The sequence below is a fragment of the Coffea eugenioides genome, chromosome 5 (assembly GCF_003713205.1).
Source record: "Coffea eugenioides isolate CCC68of chromosome 5, Ceug_1.0, whole genome shotgun sequence".
Taxonomy (NCBI): domain Eukaryota; kingdom Viridiplantae; phylum Streptophyta; class Magnoliopsida; order Gentianales; family Rubiaceae; genus Coffea; species Coffea eugenioides.
The window spans coordinates 2,749,300-2,771,069 of NC_040039.1; the positions used below are offsets into that span (position 1 = coordinate 2,749,300).

General features: G+C 38.4%; 1 protein-coding gene across 1 annotated transcript; it reads left to right on the forward strand.

The window, feature by feature from the left end:
* Positions 1-313: 313 nt before the first annotated feature.
* On the forward strand, positions 314-916 carry LOC113770347 (receptor kinase-like protein Xa21). The gene is made up of 2 exons (XM_027314768.1): positions 314-470; positions 576-916. Exons 1-2 carry the CDS (start codon positions 368-370, stop codon positions 914-916), a joined length of 444 nt encoding a protein of 147 aa, XP_027170569.1. The 5' UTR covers positions 314-367.
* The last annotated feature ends 20,854 nt before the right edge of the window (positions 917-21,770 follow it).

Here is a 21,770-nt window from a genome sequence, read left to right on the forward strand (position 1 = left end):
GAAAATATTTTACTTGTCAAATAACATAAGATTTCTTATTAGAATTCCACTTTAGGTGATTTAAGGATAGAACTTTGGGGATCTATATTTTTTGGAAAAAAACATTTGGATCTTAAATTTAGGATTTGGGAGAGTAAATGGATAAATGGATGGATCATGGTTTACACTATCCATTTAAATGACATCCATTTAGATCCATTTATTAAATGGTTTTAATTGGATTGGATCAATTTGATCCACTATCCATTTAACTAAAACCATTTATCAACCATTTATCCATTTTGCCACTTCTAATCTTCACCATGATCACGCACCAGATGTTGTTCATTGTGATTTGAAGCCAAGCAACATCCTGCTAGATGAAGATATGGCTGCACATGTCTGTGATTTCAGTATTTCCAAAATCTTCGGCAATGGGGAAACTATGATTCAAACCAACACTTTGGCCACAATTGGTTATATGGCACCAGGTAATATTTCTTCTCTTTTTCTAAACTACGATATTCTGAACCATTAATTGTTTCTAAAAGCTGCGCTAAATATTATGAAACACTTAATGCCAATTGTTGTTACAGAATATGGAGAGAAAGGAATAGTGTCTACAAGTGGTGATGTCTACAGTTTCGGCATAATTTTGCTTGAAACATTCACAGGGAAAAAACCAACTGATGATATCTTTGGGGAAGAATTGAACTTGAAGCAGTGGGTTAGCAAATCTATAGAGGCGAACTCAGTTATGAAAGTCGTTGACAGAAACTTAATTAAGAAAGATCAGAACTTCTATCCGATGGAGCAGTGTCTGCTGTCTATTCTTCGTGTTGGACTACTCTGTCTCAGCGATTTACCCCAGGAGAGAATCAACATGAGGAACATTGTGGCCAGACTAGAAAATATTGAAGTCCCACTAGTTAAATAAGTATAGAGTTTGATAAAATGGATGGCACTCGATGTTTTTTTTTAATCCAAATGCTAATAAATTTTTGTATTATGATGTCTTCTATTAGAAGTGTAGTTATTAAACCCAGTCTCGACATCTTTTCAATTAGGCCACTCTACAACAATTTAATGATTCAACTGCAGGTTCTTCGGTTGAATTGAATGTGATGTCATATTATACAATGAAATAATATTTTAAAGGGTAAAAAACAAAAAAACCCTATGTGATAAGTTTAATACACAAAAAAGCTCTCTATGGTTTCAAAATATACAATACGACACCTCATGCTTTGAACTAAATTGTAAAAATGACGGAATCCGTTAAACTTAACGGAAATGACTTATTGGAACCTAAAAAAAAATTGTTATACCTAATTTTTATCAAATATACCTATTCTACCCCTTAACTCTCAATTCTCTCTATTTAGAGAATAAAACAAATGATTTTTTTGAGCTGTCTTTTGCTTAATTATATCAGGGTATTTTGGTCATTTTGTCCATTTCCATTAAGTTTAACGGATTCCGTCACCTTTACAATTTAGTTCAAAACATGAGGGGTCGTGTTATATATTTTGACACAATGGGGGGCTTTTCTGTGTATTAAGTTTACCACAGAGGGTTTTTTTATTTTTTACCCTATTCTAAATTACTGAAATAATATGATTATTGAATTACTAGTTAAACCGGTGGCTAAACTCGTCAATTGTTTAGCATTTTAATTATCAGCTGAACCATTGTGTTGTTGACTAGTCAACAGGTTTCTTTCTTAATTGTTCCAACTACAAACAAAACCCATATCGGTGGCCTATGAGTGTAGCTAATTATTGTTATCCGAAACCCCAAATCCAATCCAACAAAGACTAAAGCAGGAGTAAGTTTATAGTTTAAGAATCCAAACTTGCGTCACAACCAATTACTTCATCATTACAATACTTCACGTACCAGCAGATTTCTACTAACCCTAAATCTTTTTTTATTTCGCTAACGTATTGCAGTTTATTGAAGAATCTCTGAAGAAAGATAACAAGTAGCATGAGCGATTTCAAGATAATATGAAAATTTTAAAACAATCACATATTCTTATTTTTTATGGCCCATTTTTCATATCTATGGAATTTATGAATATATAGAATGTTTTTGTCATTTTAGTAGTTTGTAAACATCAATGTATAATATAATCAAAGTGATATCCTTTTGCCACTCATTTATTCTGGCGTTACAAGAGTAATTTTTTTCATTTGAATTTTTTTCTTAAGATTCCTATATATTGCCATTTTAGGTTAATTCAATTGATTTATATCCATGGTAAGTTATCATTTTTATAATTTACAATCTTTTTGGCAGCTAAATTTAAGTTGTTAATCTAATTGACAAAGTTTTTTGCTACTGGATTGTATTGAAATGCACTGACTGGGTTAGGTAACATCCGAAAAGAGGGAACCTAGCATCTGACAAGAGGGAATAGTAAAATAGGTTTTTGGGTAGGATTGGGTTAGTGAGCTCACATAAGTTGTACAGATGTCAAATTTTTAGGGTGGGGCTTGATAATGAGGCTTCTTAAGGGGGCTGGGCATCTATTCCACTTGAAAGAAACATCATCGATATGACACTAAAAATTGTAGCTGTAGCAACTAGTAGTCTAACAATTATCAATAATAATTGTAACGTGCAATAGAAATACTAATTCAATAAATGTAGATATTAAAACAACAAAGGTAGAAACTAATACAATAATATAGAAATAAAACAAATTTTAAGGGGAGAGAAAATTTGATATATTTTTTTACTTATTGTATTAGTGTCTATATTTATTATTTTGGTATATACATTTATTCTCATATTGTCTATATTGCACTGTGAAATTGTCGCTGGTAATTGCAGAGTTGGTATAAATTACTATCTCTTACAAGTTCAAACTCAGACATTATTGCAAATTTAATTTAAGTTACATTTATTAATAACTATACATTGAAACAATAATCAGAGTAGCGCAGCGGAAGTGTAGTGGGTCCATAACCCACAAGTCCTAGGATCGAAACCTGGCTTTGATATATTAGAGTTGCTTTTATCCACTATTTTCTTTTTTTTTTTTTAAGAAAAGATAAAAAAAAAAAGTTACCAGTAGGAACGTATTCTCTAATGACACCTACTCTCTAATGATAACTCTATACAAATTATCACTAGGAAACTGTGTCTTCAATCTACCTATAGAAATGTTTGCATCTTCTTGATAATGATGCTCATCCCAACTCAAACTTACTAGGGCAACTTACACTTTATTCCTTTGTGGTTCAGTATTTTTTTTACATAACCCCTTCTATGGTTCAAAAACTATACATAACCCCCTCATGGTTTGAATTAAAGTGTCAAAATGACGGAAATGATCATTTATAACGGAACTTTTAATAATGTCGAAATTACCCTTTTAAATACATGACACACTAACCCCGTATGGTTTTATGATTTACCATATAATCCTATTATAGTTTACTACTTTACCATATAAATTCCTTATAGTTTAATACTCTATGTAAAAAAAATACTAAACCACAAGAGGGTAAAGTATAATTTGTCCAACTTACTATTCTCTGATGCTAAGTCATCCTTTTCTTCATCTGTCAAAAGACTCAAAACTATACATAATGTGGAGTATGTGACACTTGGCTTACCAAGCAACGCATGCTGCCCTTGCAGGATCTTGTGGGTTTTACAGGTACATGTATTTTTTAGCAACTACAATGCATGCACTATCATTTGCCGTAACATATTTAACGTACAAAAAGTTGTACAAATATAAGTGAAAAACATGAAATTGAGAAACTTGTACTTGAGTAACTTGTTATACTTATCTCCCTTGTGTGTTTTTAGTGTGTGTCTTGTGTAGTATGTCAATTCACCTATTTATAGAGAACATTATTTGGCCAAAAAACCAAATAACAATAGGAAATCAATGCTAATTCCTAAACTTATATAGAGTAAGAAATAACTTCTAAATCCTAAACAAAATAGGAAATTTCTTGACTACTATTTCAAGTAACTAAATCTAATTAGCAAACCAGATACTACCACAAAAAACAAAAAATCTACCTAAAAGAAATTAATTCAATTTCTTAAGAATGAGCTCACAGGATCCATCCCCTCAACAATTGGAAAGTTGATATGTCTGGATCGTATATATCTAGAGCACAACAGGCTTCAAGGTTCCATCCAAGCTGAGCTTTGCCAATTGAAGATGCTTGGTGACTTGTATCTGAACGAAAACTTGCTCTCCAGTCCAATGTCATATTGCTTGGGGGAAATCAAATCCTTGAGAAGAGTCTTCTTGCACCTCAAAAATTTGACGTCCACAATTCCATTGAGTTTTTGGAACCTTAATGATCTCTTAAGTCTGTCTTCAAACTCTTTAAGAGGTGATATTCCCTCGTAGATTCGGAATCTTAAGGTCATAATAGACTTAGACTTATCATGGAATCAATTATCCAGTGATATTCTAAGTTCTTTCAGCACTGCTCAATCACTTGTTTTCTTGTCCTTGGCACACAATACTTTTCGAGGTCACATTCCTCAATCTATAGGAAATTTCATAAGCTTGGAGTATTTGGAATTGTCTCACAATGATTTTTCTGGAACAATTCCACAGTCATTGGTGAAGCTTGGAGGCCTCAATTACTTCAATATGTCTTTCAATAGACTGGAAAGCGAAGTTCCAGCCAGTAGACCATTTGCCAACTTTACTGCTCAATCGTGGTTGTTGAGATGTCTTGAATCAGGTCTTCGACCTTCGCTGAGCTGTTCGGGGTCTTGCTGCCCGGTCAGCGAGTCGGGGGCCCGGGGGGTAGTGTTGCCCCCGGTGAGGGCTCGAGGGCAACGCCCCTGAAGCTTACAGTATATATTAGTTACCGTATCCGTTTTATTTTAGGTCTTAGTTTTGGACCTATCGTTGGGTCCAGTCCATTTGGTTGTATATATATACACCTTATATTTAGTCTATAAACTATTCTAATTTGAACCCTAATAAAATCTGATTTCCCCTAAAACTGTTCTAATGTCCTTGTTTGTTCTCTTGTTTTGTTGCATCTGTTATAACAAACTGGTATCAGAGCTACGGTTCGGATCTCGCAACGATATGTCTGCGTTGAACATCAAGGTCGACAAGTTCACCGGGAGAAATAGTTTCAGTCTGTGGCAGATCAAGATGCGGGCCCTGTTAAAGCAACAGGTGACGGGATTTTTATATCAATGCAAGTTTAATTCCGATTTTATACCCGTTGACTGCAAGTATACAGGCCAAAATCGTAATGTAGGGTATGTATCGGGTCAATCCCACGAGGAGCAAATTAACCAATTACTAGGTCCTTATTTTCTCTATTATTTAGACTTATGCATAAATTTGAGTAGAGAAAGTATATTGCTATAGTTTACAAATCTGATATACAAATCTAGTTTAGCAAATGCTAAATGCAAATGGAGAAATTTCACTCAAGGAAGACTCTAGGGATGTAGATTCCACTTATGGCATAAACAACACAAATGAATGGATTTACCTCTTGTTATTATTCTTGTTTAACCAGAGATTCATTTCCAAAATTACCAAGTCTCATTCTTATGATGAAATGGCCTAAAGCAGTTCAGTTTTCCTAATTTTCATGGTGAAATACTAGTCTACTCTGTTTTCTTTCATGAAATGCTAAGTAATCCACTTAAGTGTATCTCTATTTTCATGAACATACAACTTAAGCTCTACTCATATGTTTCCATTGTTACTACCAACTCTCATTGAACAATAACAACTATAAACATGCTATTGGTGATCAATCAATAACAAGTAATCACAGCTACACAAGTAGACAAGTTAATACAAGATATAACAAGTGTAAATCACATTCAAATAGTATTATTTAGTCATAAGTTTCATCTACTCCCTAGATTAAGAAGTTTAGCTACTCATGAATAATTTAACAATCAAACTCACAAGTTTATTAATGCAAAACATCATAAAGTACAAGTACAAGAAGGATAAAAGAAAGCTTAGCCAATTGATGGTGAAGCCCTCCAATTACTGCTATATTCTTGTACAAGATGATTACAAGTGAAAACTCCAAATGCTTCTCCAAGAACTCCTAACTAGAGAGAAATTAGTTACCAGAAGGAAAACTAGCTATGTATGGTTATATCCTGCTTCTTCCTTGTGCCTCTGCATAAAAGGTGGTAGAAAGTCCTTTTCGCTCCCTTCATAATTTTCTCCACTCAGATTTTGTAAGAGAAGTCACAGATATGATGTTTCCTTTTGTCTACAACTCATTTGGTCTTCTCTTTTGTTGCAGAAGCATGTACCACCGATTTCTGTCTCTCAAAATAGCTGGAAAAGTTGTGAGAAAGGTAAAGAAAAATGGCTGTGCCACTTGCTGAAGAGAGAGACAGATCCGAGGGGTGAAAATGGATCCGAATCTTCAGGATCCGAGGACTTCCTATGCTGGATCCGAGGTCGGATCGTTTGACCTCAGATACATTGCTCCAGAAGTACAGACGAGGGTTCAGATCACTCTTTGATCTCACGGATCCGAGCTCAGATGGCACTCGGATCCGTGCCATTGAATTTCCAATTTTTCACTTCTTTCCTTTTTCCTTCATTTTTGCTCCTAGTTTCTCTTCTACTTTTATCCTCAGGACGATTCTTACAATTTCTTCATCTCGTGCATGAATTCCATATATTCATATCCTTCATATTTTCACAAAATTAACATATTAATCCACTTATTTATCAAGTTTTGAACATTCAAACAATATTTAATCAATTATCACCAAAAGAGTTCAAATATGGTTTTAATTTTCTCAAAACATACCAAAAGTTCATACCAAATTTATACAAAATACATGTTAAATATTCACTTATCAACAGGGTTTGTGGAGTCCTCTAACGAAGAAGAAATCGGATTCCGTTGATGCAGAGTCGATGAGTCTGGAGGAAAAGGTTCACTCGACAATCATGTTGTGCCTGGCAGATGATGTCATCACTGAGGTCACCGATGAAGAAACTGTTGCGGGTTTGTGGGTTAAACTTGAAAGTCTCTATATGACGAAATCTTTAACCAACAAGTTGCTGCTAAAGCAACATCTGTTCGGTCTGCGTATGCAGGAAGGTACTCCTCTTCGAGAACATTTAGATCAATTAAATACGATTCTTCTTGAGTTGCGTAGTATTGATATTAAAATTGAGGATGAGGATGCCGCGTTGATTCTGTTAGTGTCTCTGTCGTTATCGTATGAGAATTTTTTTCAGTCTTTTATTGGAGGCAAAGCTACTGTGACTCTAGAAGAAGTAAGATCAACACTGCATACTAGAGAGTTGCGCCATAAGGCGGCTGGTAATATTACAGATAATCAGGCTACTGGGTTAGTGGTCACCGGTAGTAAAGGAAAATTTGGAAAAAAAAAAGTCTGGAAACAAGAAGCAGTTCTCTAAAGGTCCCAAGCTGGATGATATCTGTAACTACTGCAAGGAAAAGGATCATTAGAAATCTGATTGCCCTAAGAAGAAGAAGCAGCAGGAAAAACAACATGCTTCATTTTCAGTTACAGAAAAGAAAGCAATAAATTCAGACGAAGATCTGGCTCTAATTGCAAACGAACCAACATATCACTCTGATGTGTGGGTTCTTGATTCTGGGGCATCCTATCACATATGTCCAAACAGGGAATGGTTTACAACATATGAGCAGATAGATGGCGGAAATGCCTTGATGGCTAATAGCTCTGTCTGTAAGGCTGTTGGGATCGGCTCTATTAAAATTAGGACACATGCTGGAAAGGTTGCCACACTGAACGAAGTCAGGCACATACCACAAATGACGAAGAATCTAATATCCCTTAGTGCTCTGGACAGTAAGGGTTTCAGGTTCAGAGGGGAAGGTGGTGAATTGTGCATCAGTAAAGGTACATTAGTGGTTCTCAAAGGAGTTAAGCATGGTACCCTGTACATCTTACAAGGTTCTACGCTAATAGGCTCTGCCACTGCTGCTGTTGTATCTTCTGAAGATCGCAGGTCTGATATGACCAAGCTGTGGCGCATTAGGCTTGGTCATATGAGCGAAAGGGTGATGCAGATTCTGTCTAAATGTGATCTTCTAGAAGGCCACAAGGTACCGATCTTGGATTCTGTGAACATTGTACTTTCGGTAAACTCCATCACAAAAAGTTTGGGGAGGCAATTCATAGGACAAAAGGCACACTTGATTATATCCATTATGACTGTTGGGGTCCTTCACGAGTTGAGTTTTTGGGAGGCTATCGGTACTTCTTATCCATGATTGATGATTATTCAAGGATGATTTGGGTAATCGTTACGAAGGAAAAATGTGAAGCTTTCAAGAACTTCAAGCAGTGGAAAACCTTAGTGGAGAATCAAACTGGAAAGAAGATCAAAAGGCTGTGAACTGGTAATAGTCTAGAATTTTGTTCAAAGGAGTTTGATGAGATCTACAAAGATGAAGGAACTGCCCGGCAACACATAATTCGACACACACCACAACAAAATGGTGTAGCAGAACGCATGAATCAGACACTTCTAGAGAGAGCACGGTGTATGCTCTTTAATGCTGGGTTGCCAAGAAGGTTCTGGGCGGAATGTGATAGCCCCACCTCCCCCTAAGGTGAACAAAATGGTTCGGCGGACAGCCTGCCCAACTCTCGCCGGGACTATGGATCCGGAACAAGAGTACCCCTACCAACCGCTCAAAAGAACTTCGAGAAGATAACATTGACTATCCGAAACCCAAACAAGCACAACAACTTGAGATACACATGGTTGCAAATTTACAATTCAAAAGGAAATTGTTTGGTTAAAATACATTTAAGGTTTTCCAACCATCGAGGAGCTATACAAAAAAAAATGCTAAACTAGCTCAACTCATGCTTCAAAACATCATAGTCTTCAAAAGGTGATTTCCTGTAAGGAAAACAAGGATAACGGAACGGGGTGAGTTAGAAGCTCAATGAGGTACCAACAGTATAAACAGTAGAATCAGTAGAATTCATGTGAAACCACTTTGGAGACACATATTCACATCAAATACGAGAAATGAATGAATGTCACAATGTAAAGGATACAGGTGGCTCTCAGGAGCCAAATCCCCGTTGCTATACTTGATCCAGTCTTGTTGACCATTCGTCAACGTTCAAATAAAGGAACCAGTCCAATAGATCACCACTTTAACGCCAAAATCCCGTACACCAAACATACCCCTTACCGGGCTCGAACGCCAAACAGGAACAGGAATGGTAATATTCGTGTATACCGGAATCAAGAGTCTCAATACCCAAAGATTCCCCCAGGAACAGGCACCCATGGATTGTCAATTATCTCGACCAAGTCCTCGCTGGCTCGATTTAATTAACTCCCCATGAGGTTGAGCTCAGGTTTAATAGGAAGGTCGTTGGATACTCTTCCAAACGACATCATAACAAGTGCAAGTAACAAGTTCAAATACATGACAAGTACAAGTAATAGATTCCAGTTTGTTCAGTACAGGCAAGAGAACGAGTGTGATAAAGTACACCCTCGTCTCATACCAGATAAACAGTCAGGAAGACATTCAACGAGCAATTTGCAAGTACAGGAAACCAGTTTAGCAATAATTCAGTGGAGTGGTACACTCACCAGTTCAAATAAGGATAACTTCAAAAGTTTCATTCCCAAGTGTGGCTTTAATCGACGGCACCTCCTAGAACAATCAAAGCAAATACTTAAGATTTGACTCCAAGACCTAGTATGGAATTCGCAAGTGAGACTCGGTTACAAGCCATATGTCTAGTCAAAAGAGCCATTAATGCAAAGCAAAGAGGTGTCCTCGGAGTGAAAATGTAACAATTATTCTTAGAGGCATGAACAACCTCAAAGCCCTACCTACAATGACTGACCAACTCCAAATTTGAAGTGGAAAATAAAAGTAAAGTCGATACTAGGAAAATAGGATTTTTCAGTTTCGCGCAACCCTATATGAAAAATCATATCTCAAGTTTTGTAAGTCCAAAATTAGTAAAAGTTATACCGTTGGAAAATACATTCAAAGGGCTATAACTTTCCAGAAAACACCATTGTATGATTCAAAACACAAGGCAGTCAAATTCGAGCCTTAAATTGCTGCTTCAACCAGTGAAAGATAGAACAGGTACAATATTTCAGTCAATTTTGAAGAATCACCATAAATTGTACAGACAGAAACATGGTCTGAAATTTACACGGTTCATAGCCCTGTGAATCTATTTTAAAATGCAACAAACCGAATTCAATTCTGACATTTCTACATCAAGATATAGCAAATCTCCCGAGACTGCGAAAAAGCTCCCGCGAAAATTTTGACAGCACATCCCCTAATCTTCTTTACCTTTCCAACCAAACCTCAACACCCAATCACAAACTATTAAACACCTTTAATTAGAGCCACAATACCCTTCAAAACAACCAAATGGTAGCTCAACAAAGAAACCCTAGAAAAGCCCCACTTATAAACCCTAGAACCAAAAGATAGTTTTGACGTCATTAAGTGGAACGGACACAACTGGAGCTACACTTATTGGATTGGGGTAAAATTTACACCGTTTAAAAGCTAATACAGAGAGATATAACTTTCATGAAGACCACCCAGTCCAGTTCTCACCCTAACTAGGTCACATTTACCAAAACAACCCCAGATTTTCCAATTCATAGTTTACTGTGGCAGTCCTGATTCATTCAGTCATATCTCAGCATATACAACTCCAATTCAAGTGATTCCAAAGCCATTTCAAAGCTATGATACAAGGATATAAGTCTTAAGAAGACATCGACAACCAAATCAGTAGTATTCCTGGTCAAAACAACCAATTACTGAAGCTGATTAGCATGTTCGGATAGAAACAGGGCAGCAGGGGTATTTCGGTATTTTCAGAGGTTACGTTGCTCCGATTGAGCTGAAATTTTTCAGGCTACTATAAAACATCATTCTATACAACTTTCATGTTTTGTGCTAAGGCCAATTTGGCCTCTAACTATGGGTAACAGGACCGGGCAGAAGGGGAAAAATGGAAACCCTAATCTGGAAATTTTTGCTTCAAACCAGAAATTTTCCACTAATTATTACAATTATCATACCAAAGCTTCATTCCAACCCATACTAGACCATCATCCATGGCCACACAATATTAATCATATGAAAACAGAAAATCATGAATAAATATGAAAATTCACCAATTTCCACCACAAGACATAAAACAACACCAAAAACCATCTATTTAACTTTCATAAGCCATCAATTGAACATTAACAAGATTAAAGGAAATGTTCCTTGGTCACTTACCTTGCAAACCCAAGAAACGAAGCAACTTGGTACCTTAGCCTTCCAAACCACTTCACAACCAACCTTAATACCACTAAACTAAGAGGTTTTATGGAGTAATTTGAAGATTAACCGGTTGGAATGAAAGATTGAGCAAGATTGAGTAGAAGAAATTTGATAGCTTTTCTTTCTTTTGCTCTCCAAGAAATTCGGCCAAGAGAGGGAAAAATAAGAGGATTTTTGGTTAATTTTTGGTATTTATTTGGTAAAGGGGATAAGATGGTCTTATGGTCAAAATGTAAGAAGTAATCAACAAGTGACACTTGTCACTTCAATTAATACATGGTTATCCTTTTGTCTCTCCACTCTCATCCATATAACAACCTCTAATTATCTCTTAGCACATGGTAAAATAAATCCGGTATCCAAAACTTAACCTAACTGGCCAAATTTTTCCGAACTTTCGGCACTAGTGGGTCCCACGTCCGGTATATGCTCTTAATTTCTCAAAAACCAACCGATACTAGAAAAATCATCTAAAAACTATATTTACTCATAAAAATTATTTAGAAAATTTTTCCTAATAAAGAAAATGCATAAAAGGCGTACAATTAAATAAAATAAAGCGTAGAAAATCAAAAAATTTACGGGTTCTCACACTCTCTCCCCCTTAAAAGAATTTCGTTCTCGAAATTCCTAATCATCGCCTTCTTCGGAAAACCAAAAATTTTACTGCTTCCTTCTCACACTCAAATTGAGCATCGCACCTAGCTAACCAATCAGTGTCCCTTGACCAGCCAAACTCATTGAATTCTTTCATATACTTTTTTTTTCCTTCGCAAATTGAACGTCTCATACACCATTCTAGGGGTCAGACGGTGGAATACTAGAATCTTACCTTCCCTATCTTCAAACGAGCCAGGGGCTTGATGTTGCTCTAGTGCATACGCCCGAGCCGACACCTTTGGTCCATTCTTCTCCCCCTTCGACCGGTTAGAGTTGGTCGTGGTTGTCTGTTGGCTCCTACTCCCTTCTCGAGATCGGCCTGGGCAGTTCGCGATTTGATGATCTGCGCTCCCACAACGCAGACATTTTCTTCCTTTCTTCCAGCAGACATCCTCCGTGTGATTCGGCTTCCCACAGTACCCGCAGGGACCACAGGAAGCGGAGACTGAGCCTCTCTGTGAGGTACCACTTGACATCCTCGGTAATTGTGCTTCCCCGTTTTCCCTTCCAATCTTAGAAAGCGTACCCTTATCCTCTTGCTCTGAGCTACTTTCAGGAAATCCCCTTTCTTGGTTTGGAAGTTCTTGACTTGTAACCTCGTATTTTCAACTCGTTGAACTTTTTCTACAGCATCACTAAAGGTACTGAGTTGGGCTACGGCCAGGTCCTTCTGAATCTCAACGTTTAATCCTTGGACAAAATGCCTTATCCTCCTTTGCTAAGTCACGATTAACTTGGGTGCGAACTTGGATAACCTGGTGAACTGGCTCTCATATTCAGCGACGATTTGATTTCCCTGGCGGAGCCTAATGAACTCATCTTCTTTCTTTTCCTGGATCAGAGATGGGAAATATTTCGTGTTGAACTCTCTCATGAAATTCACCCACGTCCTTGGGGTTTGTTCTCTTTTCCATTTCAGTCTTATGATGTTCCACCAAGAACGGGCTGCTCCCTTTAATTGGAAGACCGCAAATGTGACCTGTCGCTCCTCAGTATAATGTAACGCGGCAAATATATCAATCATCTTCTCTAACCACCTCTCGGCCACATCAGGGTCTGGTCCTCCCAGGAATTTCGGTGGCGAGAACTTCTGAAATCGTTCAAGAGCTTTATCCTCACCCTCGGTATGATTACCAGGATTTCCCGGAATATGAATAGGATTTTGACCTTGATATTCTACTACGTGGGCCAAAAGGTCAGTCATTCGTTGAATGGTTGCGGCCACTTAAATGCTCGGACAAATCCTGGTTTCAGGGTTTGGTTTAGACGTAGTTCCCCTTGTATCCCCTTCAGTCGTGGGTTGCCTAATTCCGCGACCACATTCACGTCCACTACGGGTGCCTTCCATATGGTTTAACCAGTCTAGGGTTGGACCACGAATATGGTATTAAAACCAAAGTATGCAGGTGCAAGTGATAAAAGTAGGCAATATACATATAACACATCTAACACAAACAGATCACGCAGTAGCAGTCAATTAGATACAAGCAAAAGGAAACATCATGAATATTACTCACTAGACCAATGGTACAAGACCAACTAACTAAAAGCAATCCCTCTCTAGAACACATCACATGACGTTCCATAGAATCAAATTTCTAGTCCGCCCAAGTCATTTCTAACCTAGGCTCTCGTCTATTTAGTAGTCGGGTACAAGTATCCCAAAATAAGATAATTCACAACTCGGGCTGGCCAGTCCCAAGAGTAATTCATCTACAATCGAGATTCTTACCTGACCTACAGATCTATTATCTCCAAGTACCATGCTAAAGGTTTAAAACCTATAAAATTTCATGATCCAAAGCTTATGCTCAAAAGAGCACTTAAACATTCGTACACATTCACGGAATCGGGACCATAACACCACTTGGTCCAAACTCACTCCGCGCAGAGACCACGCGAAACAGCTCTGATACCACCTGTGACAGCCCCACCTCCCCCTAAGGCGAACCAAAGGGTTCGGCGGACCGCTTGTCGAACTCTCGCCGGGACTACGGATCCGGAACAAGCGTAAACCCTACCAACCGCTCAAAAGAACTTCGAGAAGATAACATTCACTATCCGAAACCCAAACAAGCACAACAACTTGAGATACACATGGTTTCAAATTTACAATTCAAAAGGGAATTGTTTGGTTAAAATACATTTAAGGTTTTCCAACCATCGAGGAGCTATACAAAAAAAAAAAATAAACTAGCTCAACTCATGCTTCAAAACATCATAGTCTTCAAAAGGTGATTTCCTGTAAGGAAAACAAGGATAACGGAACGGGGTGAGATAGAATCTCAATGAGGTACCAACAGTATAAACAGTAGAATCAGTAGAATTCATGTGAAAGCACTTTGGAGGCACATATTCACATCAAATACGAGAAATGAATGAATGTCACAATGTAAAGGATACAGGTGGCTCTCAGGAGCCAAATCCCCGTTGCTATACTTGATCCAGTCTTGTTGACCCTCCGTCAACGTTCAAATAAAGGAACCAATCCAGTAGATCACCACTTTAACGCCAAAATCCCATACACCAAACATACCCCTTACCGGGCCCGAACGCCAAACAGGAACAGGAATGGTAATACTCGAGTATACCGGAATCAAGAGTCTCAATACCCAAAGATTTCCCCAGGAACAGGCACCCATGGATTGTCAATTATCTCGACCAAGCCCTCGCTGGCTCGATTTAATTAACTCCCCATGAGGTTGAGCTCAGGTTTAACAGGAAGGTCGTTGGATACTCTTCCAAACGACATCATAACAAGTGCAAGTAACAAGTTCAAGTACATGACACGTACAAGTAATAGATTCCAATTTGTTCAGTACAGGCAAGAGAACGAGTGTGATAAAGTACACCCTCGTCTCATACCAGATAAACAGTCAGGAAGACATTCAACGAGCAATTTGCAAGTACAGGAAACCAGTTTAGCAATAATTCAGTGGAGTGGTACACTCACCAGTTCAAATAAGGATAACTTCAAAAGTTTCATTCCCAAGTGTGGCTTTAATCGACGGCACCTCCTAGAACAATCAAAGCAAACACTTAAGATTCGACTCCAAAACCTAGTATGGAATTCGCAAGTGAGACTCGGTTACAAGCCATATGTCTAGTCAAAAGAGCCATTAATGCAAAGCAAAGAGGTGACCTCGGAGTGAAAATGTAACAATTATTCTTAGAGGCATGAACAACCTCAAAGCCCTACCTACAATGACTGACCAACTCCAAATTTGAAGTGGAAAATGAAAGTAAAGTCGATACTAGGAAAATAGGATTTTTCAGTTTCGCGCAACCCTATATGAAAAATCATATCTCAAGTTTTGTAAGTCCAAAATTAGTAAAAGTTATACCGTTGGAAAATACATTCAAAGGGCTATAACTTTCCAGAAAACACCATTGTATGATTCAAAACACAAGGTAGTCAAATTCGAGTCTTAAGTTGCTGCTTCAACCAGTGAAAGATAGAACAGGTACAATATTTCAGTCAATTTTGAAGAATCACCATAAATTGTACAGACAGAAACATGGTCTGAAATTTAAACGGTTCATAGCCCTGTGAATCTAGTTTAAAATGCAACAAACCGAACTCAATTCTGACATTTCTACATCAAGATATAGCAAATCTCCCGAGACTGCGAAAAAGCTCCCGCGAAAATTTTGACAGCACATCCCCTAATCTTCTTTACATTTCCAACCAAACCTCAACACCCAATCACAAACTATTAAACACCTTTAATTAGAGCCACAATACCCTTCAAAACAACCAAATGGTAGCTCAACAAAGAAACCCTAGAAAAGCCCCACTTATAAACCCTAGAACCAAAAGATAGTTTTGACGTCATTAAGCGGAACGGACACAACTGGAGCTACACTTATTGGATTGGGGTAAAATTTACACCGTTTCGAAGCTAATAAGAGAGATATAACTTTCATGAAGACCACTCAGTCCAGTTCTCACCCTAACTAGGTCAAATTTACCAAAACAACCCCAGATTTTCCAATTCATAGTTTACTGTGGCAGTCCTGATTCATTCAGTCATATCTCAGCATATACAACTCCAATTCAAGTGATTCCAAAGCCATTTCAAAGCTATGATACAAGGATATAAGTCTTAAGAAGACATCGACAACCAAATCAGTAGTATTCCTGGTCAAAACAACCAATTACAGAAGCTGATTAGCATGTTCGGATAGAAACAGGGCAGCAGGGGTATTACGGTATTTTCACAGGTTACGTTGCTCCGATTGAGCTGAAATTTTTCAGGCTACTATAAAACATCATTCTATACAACTTTCATGTTTTGTGCTAAGGTCAATTTGGCCTCTAACTATGGGTAACAGGACCGGGCAGAAGGGGAAAAATAGAAACCCTAATCTGGAAATTTTTGCTTCAAACCAGAAATTTTCCACTAATTATTACAATTATCATACCAAAGCTTCATTCCAACCCATACTAGACCATCATCCATGGCCACACAATATTAATCATATGAAAACAGAAAATCATGAATAAATATGAAAATTCACCAATTTCCACCACAAGACATAAAACAACACCAAAAACCATCTATTTAACTCTCATAAGCCATCAATTGAACATTAACAAGATTAAAGGAAAGGTTCCTTGGTCACTTACCTTGCAAACCCAAGAAACGAAGCAACTTGGTACCTTAGCCTTCCAAACCACTTCACAACCAACCTTAATACCACTAAACTAAGAGGTTTTATGGAGTAATTTGAAGATTAACAGGTTGGAATGAAAGATTGAGCAAGATTGAGTAGAAAAAATTTGACAGCTTTTCTTTCTTTTGCTCTCCGAGAAATTCGGCCAAGAGAGGGAAAAATAAGAGGATTTTTGGTTAATTTTTGGTATTTATTTGGTAAAGGTGATAAGATGGTCTTATGGTCAAAATATAAGAAGTAATCAACAAGTGACACTTGTCACTTCAATTAATACATGGTTATTCTTTTGTCTCTCCACTCTCATCCATATAACAACCTCTAATTATCTCTTAGCACGTGGTAAAATAAATCCGATATCCAAAACTTAACCTAACTGGCCAAATTTTTCCGAACTTTCGGCACTAGTGGGTCCCACGTCCGGTATATGCTCTTAATTTCTCAAAAACCAACCGATACTATAAAAATCATCTAAAAACTATATTTACTCATAAAAATTATTTAGAAATTTTTCCTAACAAAGAAAATGCATAAAAGGCGTACAATTAAATAAAATAAAGCGTAGAAAATCAAAAAATTTACGGGTTCTCACACTCTCTCCCCCTTAAAAGAATTTCGTTCTCGAAATTCCTTATCATCGCCTTCTTCGGAAAACCAAAAATTTTACTGCTTCCTTCTCACACTCAAATTGAGCATCGCACATGGCTAACCAATCAGTGTCCCTTTACCAGCCAAACTCATTGAATTCTTTCGTATACTTTTTTTTTCCTTCGCAAATTGAACGTCTCATACACCATTCTAGGGGTCAGACGGTGGAATACTAGAATCTTACCTTCCCTATCTTCAAACGAGCCAGGGGCTTGATGTTGCTCTAGTGCATACGCCCGAGCCGACACCTTTGGTCCATTCTTCTCCCCCTTCGACCGGTTAGAGTTGGTCGTGGTTGTCTGTTGGCTCCTACTCCCTTCTCGAGATCGGCCTGGGCAGTTCGCGATTTGATGATCTGCGCTCCCACAACGCAGACATTTTCTTCCTTTCTTCCAGCAGACATCCTCCGTGTGATTCGGCTTCCCACAGTACCCGCAGGGACCACAGGAAGCGGAGACTGAGCCTCTCTGTGAGGTACCACTTGACATCCTCGGTAATTGTGCTTCCCCGTTTTCCCTTCCAATCTTAGAAAGCGTACCCTTATCCTCTTGCTCTGAGCTACTTTCAGGAAATCCCCTTTCTTGGTTTGGAAGTTCTTGACTTGTAACCTCGTATTTTCAACTCGTTGAACTTTTTCTACAGCATCACTAAAGGTACTGAGTTGGGCTACGGCCAGGTCCTTCTGAATCTCAACGTTTAATCCTTGGACAAAATGCCTTATCCTCCTTTGCTCAGTCACGATTAACTTGGGAGCGAACTTGGATAACCTGGTGAACTGGCTCTCATATTCAGCGACGATTTGATTTCCCTGGCGGAGCCTAATGAACTCATCTTCTTTCTTTTCCTGGATCAGAGATGGGAAATATTTCGTGTTGAACTCTCTCATGAAATTCACCCACGTCCTTGGGGTTTGTTCTCTTTTCCATTTCAGTCTTATGATGTTCCACCAAGAACGGGCTGCTCCCTCTAATTGGAAGACCGCAAATGTGACATGTCGCTCCTCAGTATAATGTAACGCGGCAAATATATCAATCATCTTCTCTAGCCACCTCTCGGCCACGTCAGGGTCTGGTCCTCCCAGGAATTTCGGTGGCGAGAATTTCTGAAATCGTTCAAGAGCTTTATCCTCACCCTCGGTATGATTATCAGGATTTCCCGGCTGATGAATAGGATTTTGACCTTGATATTCTACTACGTGGGCCAAAAGGTCAGTCATTCGTTGAATGGTTGCGGCCACTTGTACGCTCGGATAAATCCTGGTTTCAGGGTTTGGTTCAGACGTAGTTCCCCTTGTATCCCCTTCAGTCGTGGGTTGCCTAATTCCGCGACCACATTCACGTCCACTACGGGTGCCTTCCATATGATTTAACCAGTCTAGGGTTGGACCACGAATATGGTATTAAAACCAAAGCATGCAGGTGCAAGTGATAAAAGTAGGCAATAAACATATAACACATCTAACACAAACAGATCACGCAGTAGCAGTCAATTAGATACAAGCAAAAGGAAACATCATGAATATTACTCACTAGACCAATGGTACAAGACCAACCAAATAAAAGCAATCCCTCTCTAGAACACATCACATGACGTTCCATAGAATCAAATTTCTAGTCCGCCCAAGTAATTTCTAACCTAGACTCTCGTCTATTTAGTAGTCGGGTACAAGTATCCCAAAATAAGATAATTCACAACTCGGGCTGGCCAGTCCCAAGAGTAATTCATCTATAATCGAGATTCTTACCTGACCTACAGATCTATTATCTCCAAGTACCGTGCTTAAGGTTTAAAACCTATAAAATTTCATGATCCAAAGCTTATGCTCAAAAGAGCACTTAAACATTCGTACACATTCACGGAATCGGGACCATAACACCACTTGGTCCAAACTCACTCCGCGCAGAGACCACGCGAAACAGCTCTGATACCACCTGTGACAGCCCCACCTCCTCCTAAGGCGAATCAAAGGGTTCGGCGAACCGCTTGCCCAACTCTCGCCGGGACTATGGATCCGGAACAAGCGTAAACCCTACCAACCGCTCAAAAGAACTTCGAGAAGATAACATTCACTATCCGAAACCCAAACAAGCACAACAACTTGAGATACACATGGTTTCAAATTTACAATTCAAAAGGGAATTGTTTGGTTAAAATACATTTAAGGTTTTCCAACCATCGAGGAGCTATACAAAAAAAAAAAATAAACTAGCTCAACTCATGCTTCAAAACATCATAGTCTTCAAAAGGTGATTTCCTGTAAGGAAAACAAGGATAACGGAACGGGGTGAGATAGAATCTCAATGAGGTACCAACAGTATAAACAGTAGAATCAGTAGAATTCATGTGAAAGCACTTTGGAGGCACATATTCACATCAAATACGAGAAATGAATGAATGTCACAATGTAAAGGATACAGGTGGCTCTCAGGAGCCAAATCCCCGTTGCTATACTTGATCCAGTCTTGTTGACCCTCCGTCAACGTTCAAATAAAGGAACCAATCCAGTAGATCACCACTTTAACGCCAAAATCCCATACACCAAACATACCCCTTACCGGGCCCGAACGCCAAACAGGAACAGGAATGGTAATACTCGAGTATACCGGAATCAAGAGTCTCAATACCCAAAGATTTCCCCAGGAACAGGCACCCATGGATTGTCAATTATCTCGACCAAGCCCTCGCTGGCTCGATTTAATTAACTCCCCATGAGGTTGAGCTCAGGTTTAACAGGAAGGTCGTTGGATACTCTTCCAAACGACATCATAACAAGTGCAAGTAACAAGTTCAAGTACATGACACGTACAAGTAATAGATTCCAATTTGTTCAGTACAGGCAAGAGAACGAGTGTGATAAAGTACACCCTCGTCTCATACCAGATAAACAGTCAGGAAGACATTCAACGAGCAATTTGCAAGTACAGGAAACCAGTTTAGCAATAATTCAGTGGAGTGGTACACTCACCAGTTCAAATAAGGATAACTTCAAAAGTTTCATTCCCAAGTGTGGCTTTAATCGACGGCACCTCCTAGAACAATCAAAGCAAACACTTAAGATTCGACTCCAAAACCTAGTATGGAATTCGCAAGTGAGACTCGGTTACAAGCCATATGTCTAGTCAAAAGAGCCATTAATGCAAAGCAAAGAGGTGACCTCGGAGTGAAAATGTAACAATTATTCTTAGAGGCATGAACAACCTCAAAGCCCTACCTACAATGACTGACCAACTCCAAATTTGAAGTGGAAAATGAAAGTAAAGTCGATACTAGGAAAATAGGATTTTTCAGTTTCGCGCAACCCTATATGAAAAATCATATCTCAAGTTTTGTAAGTCCAAAATTAGTAAAAGTTATACCGTTGGAAAATACATTCAAAGGGCTATAACTTTCCAGAAAACACCATTGTATGATTCAAAACACAAGGTAGTCAAATTCGAGTCTTAAGTTGCTGCTTCAACCAGTGAAAGATAGAACAGGTACAATATTTCAGTCAATTTTGAAGAATCACCATAAATTGTACAGACAGAAACATGGTCTGAAATTTAAACGGTTCATAGCCCTGTGAATCTAGTTTAAAATGCAACAAACCGAACTCAATTCTGACATTTCTACATCAAGATATAGCAAATCTCCCGAGACTGCGAAAAAGCTCCCGCGAAAATTTTGACAGCACATCCCCTAATCTTCTTTACATTTCCAACCAAACCTCAACACCCAATCACAAACTATTAAACACCTTTAATTAGAGCCACAATACCCTTCAAAACAACCAAATGGTAGCTCAACAAAGAAACCCTAGAAAAGCCCCACTTATAAACCCTAGAACCAAAAGATAGTTTTGACGTCATTAAGCGGAACGGACACAACTGGAGCTACACTTATTGGATTGGGGTAAAATTTACACCGTTTCGAAGCTAATAAGAGAGATATAACTTTCATGAAGACCACTCAGTCCAGTTCTCACCCTAACTAGGTCAAATTTACCAAAACAACCCCAGATTTTCCAATTCATAGTTTACTGTGGCAGTCCTGATTCATTCAGTCATATCTCAGCATATACAACTCCAATTCAAGTGATTCCAAAGCCATTTCAAAGCTATGATACAAGGATATAAGTCTTAAGAAGACATCGACAACCAAATCAGTAGTATTCCTGGTCAAAACAACCAATTACAGAAGCTGATTAGCATGTTCGGATAGAAACAGGGCAGCAGGGGTATTACGGTATTTTCACAGGTTACGTTGCTCCGATTGAGCTGAAATTTTTCAGGCTACTATAAAACATCATTCTATACAACTTTCATGTTTTGTGCTAAGGTCAATTTGGCCTCTAACTATGGGTAACAGGACCGGGCAGAAGGGGAAAAATAGAAACCCTAATCTGGAAATTTTTGCTTCAAACCAGAAATTTTCCACTAATTATTACAATTATCATACCAAAGCTTCATTCCAACCCATACTAGACCATCATCC

Coding starts and splice junctions, on each gene's coding strand:
- LOC113770347 (XM_027314768.1), top strand. CDS start 368: ATGGCTGCACATGTCTGTGATTTCAGTATTTCCAAAATCTTCGGCAAT. Junction 471..575: donor AATTGGTTATATGGCACCAG/GTAATATTTCTT, acceptor TTGTTGTTACAG/AATATGGAGAGAAAGGAATA.